The sequence below is a fragment of the Sipha flava genome, unplaced genomic scaffold (genome assembly GCF_003268045.1).
Source record: "Sipha flava isolate LNK unplaced genomic scaffold, YSA_version1 131_pilon_pilon, whole genome shotgun sequence".
NCBI lineage: Eukaryota > Metazoa > Arthropoda > Insecta > Hemiptera > Aphididae > Sipha > Sipha flava.
Genome location: NW_020271757.1, coordinates 1 through 11,983, shown reverse-complemented (window position 1 = coordinate 11,983; position 11,983 = coordinate 1). Strand labels below are relative to the sequence as shown.

Genomic DNA, 11,983 nt, shown 5'->3' with positions numbered 1-11,983 from the left:
ATTTTAATTTACATTTTTGAATAGAAAAAAAAATTGCTGATCAAATATATTTATACAAATATTTTCTTTGAAAATACATAATTTTATTCGAGTGGTCCTGTTAGTTTTTCTTGAAAATGACAAAAAATAAACTAATTTTATCATTGTATCCTCATATCAATTATTAGTGCTCTTAAAGTTGTACGTTTTCAGAAAATTAAGTGATCTATTTATTATATTAAATGTTATCAAAGTATTCAGCAAAGAATAATTATTTAAAAATATGTTTTATATTAATATTTTTCTATGTATAAATTTGTTTTGTTTGATTTTATATTATTCACTTATATGCAAACAAGCTAATTGAATGAAAATGTTGTGAGAAACCGATCTTTAGATTTGCTTACTTTAAAAAGTTTTAAAATTGTGGAGAGTTATTGCTTATGCAAAAAACAACTATTGTTATGTCTGCAATCTTCAGTGCATTTAATGTTATTTACTTATGCGATAAGAATAGGACTTGACAAGAGTTTGCTATTGGATTAAATGAACGACGAGAAGTTTACCTAAGACTGATTTATTTGTATTTTTATCTTTTCTTGTAATATTACTTGTATTATCCTTGAGCAAAATACCGAACTTGTATTATCTAAAATGTGTTTATTACTAATCATTATAATAAGCTTCATAATATCTCACCAAATTTAGTTGTAGTTTTTGTTTTTGAGAAACTCAATGTGTATGCGTTTATATTTTTTAACAGCATATAACTATTTATGTTCTATTATCTCCTCCCAACTTATTTTTATACTCTATATTATTAGTTCTTTATCTCTCTCCACTTATCAACCACTGGGTTATAAGTTAATTTTTTATGTTATTTAAATTATTATAATTAACTCAGTTCTATGCATATAAATTTATTACATATAAAGTTAATCATGTTAAACACAAAAAATATAAATGTTTCTGTATTTTAGTTAACATATATTGTAATGCATTATTTTAATGTGACATTCAATCAAATATTTGAGGAATGTATTTGTTATAATTCAAAATATATGATGTAATTTTCTAATTTTCTGTCTCTCTGACTTAGATAAATAAATTTATGTATGCCACTGTTTAATGTACCCCTTTGTGGCTGTGATGTTTATATAATTACTCTAAAACAATATTTCACTTATATTACAATAATAGCCTTGATGATTAATTTTTTCTACAGTATATATTTTCATTATTATAATCATTAAATAAATGTTTATTAATTAAAATGTTTAAATAGAAAATTGTATTGGGTTTTTTTAATATTATTAATGTTTGTCAGTTGTAGCTAAGATGAGTAATAATAATTAACACAATAATATGTGATAATTTCTTACTCTAGGTATAGTTTTTAATTTTTTACCTGTTTGTTAAAAATACCTAATGCTCTTTGTGACCCAAAGTACTTTGAATTTATAAATTATTATATTTTTTTCTTTTTGTTACACAATATATATATATATATATATATATATATATATATATATATATGTATATTAATAAAACTTACATGATGTTTTTCTGAAATTGTGTCATTTTATTTCCTTAACATTTTTAGATAGATTAAATGAGGAATTTTGTATTGTGACCATAGTTTATGTAATGTATCCGATGAATTATTATCAGAGTTATATTCAATGTATGAAAAGTTAATGTGGATCAATAAAGTACAATTTTTTTCTTTCTATATTTCTATAGAAATGTTAAAAAAAATGATTATAGTTATTGGATTATAATATTTATAATACAAAAAAAAAAAGGAAACCCCACTTAGCAAACATGCTATATTCCCGATTTTTATACTTATTTTGGACATTTAATTATAGTACCATAAACAATTTAAAAAGAGCTTTTGAACTCCAAATGACTATCACTTGTGAATAATAACTAGATTTTTTTTAAATATTAGCTAGTATAAATCTATATTGAATAATATTTTTAAAACTGGCTAGTATAATTATACATTAATTTCCAGTACATGGTTTATTTTAAATATATGCTATTTATTTATCTTAATTTATAGTAAATACCTTATTATTAATAATTGTAACATCATATTAGTAACTAATGGATGTATCAAAATGGATACATAGTGTTGTCGCGTCCTGCATAGTCACACAACATTTACATAATAAGGAAGTTCCTGTGAATACGACCGTGGATAAGACACATATTCTATTACAATTATTTAGTTAATCAAAACCACACACGTGGATAAGTTAAATTATTCACATGGTTATTTATACAGCTAATTCTAATAAAAAATGACAACAAAATAGTGGTGACCACATCCTGGATCTTTGCGTCATTAAATATGGGCTCGTCGAGAGATAGTTCACAAATACAGAATTCACAAGAAATTATCATATTTTTTATTATCATTTTCATATACAAACACACACTTGCATATATCGGATATAAAAGGTTAGTATCGAACGACTGCCGGAACGTATATCTATTATCTAAATACTAACCATAGATAACATATTTCGTTATTTTGTTTTTTTATGTCGTAAAAGTTATTAATAATCGCTCGTGGGTCGTTCGATCGCACGGCACAGTGGCGGCGCGAAATATTTTACTTCATGAGTTCTGTTAGGATTTTACCCACCCACCCAAAAATAAATTTAAGGGTAGCTTGTAATAAGAGCTCCCCCACTATTCGTTCTACATGCTACATACCCACTCAATACCCAATGGTCAATACCTACCCACCTACCCACCCACTGACTTGAGTCCAAGGACTCAAAAATCTGCCGTCACGCCACCACTGGCACGGCGTACACACTGCACGGACAATACATACATAATATAATATGATATATTTTATATGAATACGGGTAACAATCGGTTCGTATTAGAACGATAGTCTAATTATAAACCAGTCACTGTGAATATTTGTATATAATATATTCGTACGTACTACGTATTATGTGTACAAAAATAAAACTTTTTCTATCCGAAAGATAAAATTATTATAATAATTGTTTATTTTTCTTCGTGACTATGAAATAGGGGGCGGCTGAGTAGAGAATAGGTTTATTCTGATTAGACATCCGATTATTTCCAACACAACATTCAAGGCGGATAACTTAATATTCACGTATTAGTATATTGCTTAAATTACTGGTGAGTAAACACTATAATAATATTATAGCGATAAATTAGTGCTATAGGCTTGCAAAATTGACTTTTATTTTTATGAATATTCGTATGCATTAGTTCTTATTTGGAATTCCAAATTCTTGATTAATTAATTTTTACAAGCCCATTAAATAAAACATCTGACGATTTTTTATTTCCTACACGGTGTGTTATAGGTAAATATTTTCATCGTTAAAATTTGATTTTTATCGGTATAAAAATGCATAGAAAGAGATTGAGCGGAACACAATATAAAAAAGCAGAAAGAGAAAAAAAAGCTATTAGTCAAACCATAAAACTGGATAAATTTTTATTTGTTAAAAATATTGACGATGCAAATCAAACAAATGTGAATTTGAGACATTCGAGTAGTTCTGTATTAGATCAAAGCAATAACGTAATACCTACTGATAGTGTGGAAATAATAAATAAGATAACCATGTCATTCTGAATCTGATACTCCCAATTTAACGATAGAAGACATTATTCACGAAACAATTAGCACTCCTGAATCATGTAATATTCTTGAATCATCTTTTTCTTTTAATAAAGATCCGGCATTTTAGACTCAACGAACAAGCACGTGATTATTTTTCTATAAATGGTTTTGATGTTAATATATACAAAAATTGTGATTTTATAAATTCTAAATTAGAATCTAGATGTATGACCAAAAATATGTTTGAACGTTTATTACCAAATGGTGAAAAAATCGAGAGGTTTTAGTTAGTCTACTCTGAAAGTACAGGTAAAGCATTTTGTGAACCATATTTTTTTTTCAAGTCGTAACGATGAATCCTATTTATCAACGCAACGTTTTAATGATTGGAAAAACGCACAATCTCGTTTTAAGCAACACGAATGTTCTACAAATCATGAACAATCCCTTATAACAATGAAAACTAGGGCAAATCTTAGTAATCGTATTGATAAAAAGCTCTTTTCACAACTTGAAGATGAAATATTTTACTGGAAAAATATTTTACGAAGAATTGTAGCCGTTATAAAATCATTATCATCGCATGGTCTTCCATTTAGAGGTAAAAATGAAGTTATTGGTTCAGTCTACAATGGACATTTTTTAATGGCAATTGAGCTTGTAGCACAATTTGATCCATTTTTAGCTTAACATATTTCACGATATGGAAATCCGGGCAGTGGTCATACATCGTAATTATCATCCACAATTTATGAAGATATTATGAAACTTATGGCGAATAAAATAATCCATACAATTGTTGATCAGATTAAAAAATGCAAATACTTTTCATTGATTATTGATTCCATACTTTGTTGCTTACACAATTTAACTATGTTAAATACATATAGATCAACTGTCTTTTATTGTACAATATGTGTATGAAGGTATTCCTGTTGAGCGTTTCGTTCAATTTATACCTAGCTGTGAACATAAAGCTAACGATATGAAAAAAGCCGTTTTAAACACGTTGGAAAGCCTTGATATTAGTATAAATGATTGCAGAGGCCAGGCTTACGATAGTGATAATAATATGTCTGAACGTTATAACGGATTACAAAAATAAAATAATTAAATCTCCTTGTTGTATATATACTATGTGCGGCGCATTCATTAAATTTAGTTGGTACTCGTGCTGTGCAATATTCTAATAAGGCTGCTCAATTTTTTCTTCATGTTCAACATCTTTATACATTTTTTTCCGGATCTACTCACAGTTGAAAAGTTTTAATGTTTAATTTAAAGTCTAAATCAAAAACACTAAAACGTCTTTCAGGAACTCGATGGTCATCAAGAGATGATGCTTGTGTGCGTTTAAATAATTCGTGGGATGAGATATTAAAAACTTTAAGTTTACTTGAAAATGACTATAGTGAACTAGCTGAAACTCGAAACGAAGCCTCTGGATTGCGTAAGCAGTTTTAAAAACTCGAGACAACGTTTATGGCTATATTTTGGGGATTTATATTAAACAGATTAAATGTTGTAAGTAAAAAACTTCAAAGTGTTGAAATAGATATTACAGTAGTTTTGGAGTTGTATGATTCACTAATAAATTTAATATTATCTCAGAGAGATAATTTTAATGAATTTGAAAAAAGGCAATTTTATGAGCTCAAATCAAAGAATATGAAACAACAATTTGAAGAAAATAGAAAAGAACAATCCCATATGATGAATTAAGACAAGATTGTTAGTTCGCAGGATTATTATGCATATCGATTGATGATTGGATGCGATTAGGACAGCGTTATTCTACGATGTAGTGAGTTTTGTCAAAAATTTATGGTCGACATGTATGAAAAGATAGAAAGCGAACGGTTATGATACTTGCGATTCAATTAAAAAAAGCTGCGTGCAGAAGATTCTCAAAACAATTGTTAGATATCCGTGATGAGAAAGTTACTACAGATATAATTTTATATAATTTTAAAGGATCAATTTTAATAAATTATTAAAAAAATTAGTATTTGAAGTTTTTTCATTTTTATATTTCGTCACCGTTCACAGCACTCCATACCTCCTCTTCCATTTATATACCACATCCTTACACACCTATATTAAATTAGTTATTTTTTTCTAGCAAAATATTATCTAGAAATAATTTATATGACAAAACAACGTTTGTCGGGTCAGCTAGTTTAATAATAAAATTAAAAAACCATGCTAATATCAGTACACTATGTACATATGTAAATAGATAGTTTGGATGCTATAATTTGTTTCGACCGAAATACAAAAATACTGTAAATTATATATGTTGGTATTATAACAATAATTTACAACTGAACATAAAATGACAAAATAATAATAATGTGATTGTTTAGAATATTAGAATAGAGCAGTAACAGTAACAACTGACAAGGATCAGATTAAGATTACTAAGAATCTGTATCACAGAATAATTATTATTAATGATGCTATTACTGTTATTTATCAAGCTGTTACTTTTAGGCCCGGCGCACATTGAGACGTAGGCGACGCAGCGTAGTTTTCTGTAATCTATTAGTTAGAATGTACTAGAGCATATTGGGAGGCGGGGCAGGGCCGAGCAATGCTGTATCTGTGTCGACCTGCAACACGCAGTGTCCGCGACACATTACTGCGCACATGACACACGCGCCGGCTGAACATAATTTCCACCTTTTTAAATTCAATTCAATATTTTATTTTTTATTTTAATTTTATTGCGGAAGAGTTTGTAATTGAAGCCATTAGACATTAAGTTGTCTTACATGTCAACTATATGAAGACAAAATTAAAAAATTACTTTTTCACAATTTTTTTACGTGTAGTTAACGAATATAATAAAAGTTCATCAAATTTATCCGTCAGAAACTGATTCAAAATTATTAAATGTATTAAATATTCTGCTATAATTTCACTCATGACTAAGTGAACGGTGACACAGAACTGTGTATTAATATGCGCTCACATAACTCATACAGTATGTAACTCAGTGGCGTATTTTTAATTTTTTCTGGGGGGGGGTCCACAGTTTATACATAATTAATATAAACTATATATTATATTGTAATAGTTACGTCCTTATGCAGTTTTTGGAGGAAGTTGAACTAAATATATAATGTAATAATCGTAGTCTTGTGTAATATTATATATATGTACCTATATATTGTATTTAGCATTATATATTATAAAGTATTGTTATAAAATAAATTCTAGTTGTCTCGATTTTTTGGCCAACTCCTCTATCACTTCAACAGTAATTTAAACTTCCCTGTGAATGTTTAACATAGCCAATTCTGCAAATATGTAAGAATTGTTGTAAATTTTTTATTTTTTGGAGAGGTTCTGGGGGGGTCCAGTACCCCTGGACCCCCCACCTCCGTAAATACGCCACTGCAGTATTTCCTGCGCTGTGCTGCGTCGCCTGTATTTCAATGCGTGCCTGGCCTAACAATGGTCAGTAAGAACTATCGTGTTAAAAATAAATTTTTACAAAAATTATTATTCATCCAGGTAACTGACTGTTATTGCTACTCGAGTCATAACTGTTATTAATCACTGTTGGTACTGTTATTTTTCCCTATCACTAATGTATTCTTCATCTATAAAATTTAATTATAAGACTTGATTGGAGTTTTTTAGAAATGTAATACCTAAGATATTTATTGTCAGTTAATTAAATTTTTTTTAGACTGGTAATCTGAGCAGGTTTTATTTTGGGAGGTTTTGAAAAATGTTTTCCCTTGGAATATTTTTTATAACATAGTAGTCAGTAATTGATAATGAATTAAGATAATATATATATATTATAGTAAGTAATATAATATATTAATTTAAATCTAATACTACTAATTTCTTTTATGAATAAAAATACAAATTATATACTTTTCCTCATACCTTTAAAAAAAAAAATCTTTTTCTTAATTCATAAAATTATTGATTTTTAATATATATTCTTCCTGATTTGGGGGGTTAATCCCCCCCCCCGTGGATCTACCCCTTATTGTGAGTATATAATTCAACATCTGGTTTAAAAAGGCATAGGGCCGGATTATTGATTGAAAATCCAAACAATAATTGAAATATTAATACAAAATTAAAAACTTTGTTAAAAAAAATGTATAGCACTCAACATTTGAATAATATTGAACTAGAAAAATATACACAATTTTACGTTATATAATAGGTGTCATCCAAAAACTTGAGCGCATAAATAGTGACTTGTGTTCTCGGCCATTATTTAATTAAAAACATGATATATGGTATTAAAACAACTAAGTCTACTACTACATGTCTTATATTAATAATACTATATTAAAAATATTAACAAATTTATACTAATTGTAGTCTTCGATCGTTTTAGGTTGATTCTGCACTAAATTTATCAATAATTTTATCAATATTTTTTGGATACATCTTTACAATATTTGAAATAGCTATGTTAGTTAGTCTTTATTGATCAATAATATTTCTAGTGAATGTTTTGAGATGAAAAAAAACTGCTAACTAAAAGATAAGCCAATATCGAAAATTGAGATTGAAAAAAAAAAAACTGTCTAGTAGTAGCTATAACCAGCTGTTTATTTTAAAAGAAAGTATGTTAAATATCAGAGGAGGCAATGTCCCTCCTAATTTAATTAAGGGGTAATGGCTTCCCTAGTTTACACTTATGGTACAGTCAGTATTCAGTACAATGGTCTTGTTTATTCATGATATAGCATTATAGCCAACACGTTACAACTTTTTTGTTAATTTATGCAAGTTGTTGCAAGTTCTATTTTTTTTCTTTTTTTAATACCAAAGAGGAGAAAAATGTTCACAGAGGTTAGACGCAGTAGATAAAAAAGAAAGGTGGGTTTTAATTAGATATTTTGTATCATTAAGTTCCATTTGTGCATGTTAGAATAATGTATTTATAGTACATAACAGTAGTTCTTATAATTATAAACAAATAATTTTAAATAGGACATTATCATTATGATGATATACATTCAGTAAACATACTCGGAAACCAGTAAGATATTTCGCAGTCATTTTGACCATCCACCCAACATAAACCTTCGGCTACCATTTGATTAATAGCATTGGCAGCCCTTGTTGCTTCCCAATTGAGCTGATCTTTAAGAGATGAAAAAGTAATGTATGCATTGCCAGAAGAAGACAACAATTTTAGTACAGCAGTCTGATCCATACTCAGTTCTCCTGGAACGGACTGTACCATATATTGGCCTTTACCAACAGGTATCATACAGAAACCATTGCCAAATATTTTTAGCTTCTTAGCAGCACTTAACAAGTCATCCAATGTGATCTCTTGATGTTGTACATTACGTCCTCTGGCTTTAATCTGTAGTCGTACAAACAATTGGTTTTTAGTAAGTACAACAAATTTAAAGAATAAAATTAAAATAAATTTACTAAACGATCTCTAAGCTCATCCAATCCAATGATACCACCATTCTTGTAACTAGTTGCCATGCAAACTTCAACAATTTGAACCGCTAGTTCATAGTAAAAATCACCTATCCCAAGAACGGACCAAAAACCTTTTCCAGAAGATAAAGGATCAACACCAATGGATGCACACATTTCTTGAAATTGTCGTCTAAACTGTGAATTTTTTTTGATTTCATTTTTGTACTTGGTAGCAAATTCTTCCAAATTAGCACGGAACACCTCCAATTGTTTGGTCATTTGTTCAAATTGATTTTCTTGGATTACTGTTCCTTTGTCCTTATACTTTTCTTGTTCCAATTTTTGTTTTTGAATAGCACCGACACCAGCTCGTCGTCTCATCTTTTATACAATTATTGCACCTATAAAAATGCAATATTAAATAAAACCAGTAAAATCAGTGTAGAGCTTGCTAATTGTTAAAAGTAATTAATTAAGGTATATCAGGCAATAAAAAATATAAGTTTTATAGATGAAAATTATGCTACCAAACTCAAAGCATAAGTGAAACATAGTAAGTGAATCAATTAATTAATTGATAATTAATTACATTTATAGCTAGAGCTGTAAAAAATTTAAAATGTAATAGTAAAAGGAAAAACAAGAATTGTCATAAATGAAATTTCAATACTAACACCTTGTTCATAACAAAATAGATGTGCACATACGAGTTTGGGAAGTGTCAAACTAGTTCCAGATTAGTATCAATCAATGTTGAAAAAGAAACAAAGTAATTAAAGAATAATAACACGTAGTACTTACTATAATGTATTAGAACATTGATTTTGAAGAAAACAATGGAGCTGTTGAATAATAGTGAATAGGCACGGTAAATGAAAAATCCACCAACGTTTATGCTTTACAACGTAACAGGACGGACGAAACTCCCAAAAATAAGAGTGAAAAATTCACAGTTATTATTCATTTACCCCTACAACAATATTATTTTCGAGTGATAAGCACTTATTCGATAAATGATAAGGACCGAAGAAATGATAAGTTCGAAACTCGGAAAAACAGTACCAACTGACTGAATCAAAAATTACCATATCCAATTATATAATTACTTATGGTTATAAAAAGTTGAATTTATTAACTATTTTCTGCTAACCTCTGATTTTGGTCGTACTCGGTTACAAATTTTTTCAGGATACTACCGGTTTTAATCCATTTTGACTTCCTGATACCATAGACGCAACTAGGGTAAAAAATCTGGAGGGGCCACAGTCCTCCTACCAAAACTTGAAATAACCTGTAGATTATCCTACTCTTATATACCATGTTAATATATTTTAGATTCTGAAATAAGTTGGATTTACTGCAATGTGTCTTTTTTTGTATGTGACACTATTGTGAGTTAAGTATGCTGTATTCCATGTATAACATGGAATATTTATGGGGGGCTAAATCTTGGTCCGGGGGCTAAGCCCATGGGCGCCGATTACTGAGGTGCCGTGGTGCTCAAGCACCCCATGACCTATTCCACGGGATGCAGAGCACCACACGAAATAAAAAAATAACAATATGAAATTACGTAATATTATTTCCACGATCACACGATAGAAATTATTTTTGGAGGTTTTAATATTAACCTATTACGTGTGGCCGCGTGGGCTAAAAATACATATCGATATTGCTTGAAATTCCTGTATCAGTATCCGAAAAATGCGTATCTAATGCACTGAGTCAGTGGCGTAGCTAGGATTTTCTGAAGGGGGGTGTTAATTATAATTATTAAATATTATATATAATATGTACAAACTAAAACTTTTATTTTAATAAATTAATATGTATACATAATGTCTGTAATAGAGATGTAATGTATATTCGAATTCGGATAGCTTTACCTTAAATTGTTCGAATATTTGGCTATTCGAATATCAGTATTCGATGCTACAATACCTATTATTAAACGTTTTGTGTTGCACAAAAACGTAAACGAATAATTTTCGTCACGTATTGTTGCAATCGCGATGTTAACCTGTATATATGTAATTAGTATTGTGCATTATTTTATATTTCATATTGTATTATCGATTTACCTATATTCCTATAATAATGTAATATATGATACGGCTCAAGGTGTCATATCTACTAAACACCCCCCTTGTATACGCCACTGCACTGAGTACCAATCTTTTCTGTTTCTAAGATTTCGTGGTTCAGTATTTCTATTATAGTCGTAACTGGTAATTTGTGTCAATTAACCATCGACCATTTGATATCGAAGCACTTTGCAGTGATTATAATTTATAATAGCATAGTTTTGTGTATTCTTAATATTTAAAATGAAAAAGTGGTTAGTAAAAAAATCGATTAAAACCACAGAACAGTCTACTGACGCGAATAACAGATCTAACTCTTTGAATGTTGAATCGAAAAGTGAAATTTCTCAAAAAAAAAGGATGTTTCAAGAAAAATGGTTAAAATTATATCCGTGGTTATCATATGATCGCGTGAATGAAAAATCATTTTGTTCAAAATGTTCAAATAATGTAGAAAATAAAGTTGATTCTTCCTGCATCTTCTGTGCCTGATGTAAATTCTAAAAACGCATTTGTAGTTGAAGGATTTTCTGTGTGGAATAAAGCTTTGGAACGATTCAAATGCCATGAAGGTAAATATTTAATAACATTATTCAGCTATTCCAGAGTAGAGCTTGATTTTTATCAATTTTTGTCTTAAGTTATTTCAGTAGTCAGTTATTTCTTTCGGCTAAATTTTTCTAAATTTTAAGTTTTGTCATTTTTTTCATAATTTTTCAATTCTTATCAATTTTTCAATTTTTCATAATTTTTAAATTTTCATAACTTTTTCAACTTTTCATAAATTTTAAGTTTTGTCAATTTTTATAAATTTTTACAATCTTTTATAAATTTAAAAATTTTCATAAATTTTTCAATTCTTATAAATTTT

The 11,983-nt window shown here is 28.6% G+C and overlaps 1 protein-coding gene across 1 annotated transcript; it reads right to left on the bottom strand.

The window, feature by feature from the left end:
* Positions 1–8,452: 8,452 nt before the first annotated feature.
* Positions 8,453–10,020, bottom strand: LOC112694613 (vacuolar-sorting protein SNF8). The gene is made up of 3 exons (XM_025570145.1): positions 9,830–10,020; positions 9,032–9,429; positions 8,453–8,960 (listed from the first exon to the last, which is right to left on the bottom strand). Exons 2-3 carry the CDS (start codon positions 9,407–9,409, stop codon positions 8,589–8,591), a joined length of 750 nt encoding a protein of 249 aa, XP_025425930.1. The 5' UTR covers positions 9,410–9,429; positions 9,830–10,020; the 3' UTR covers positions 8,453–8,588.
* Between the last annotated feature and the right edge of the window lie 1,963 nt (positions 10,021–11,983).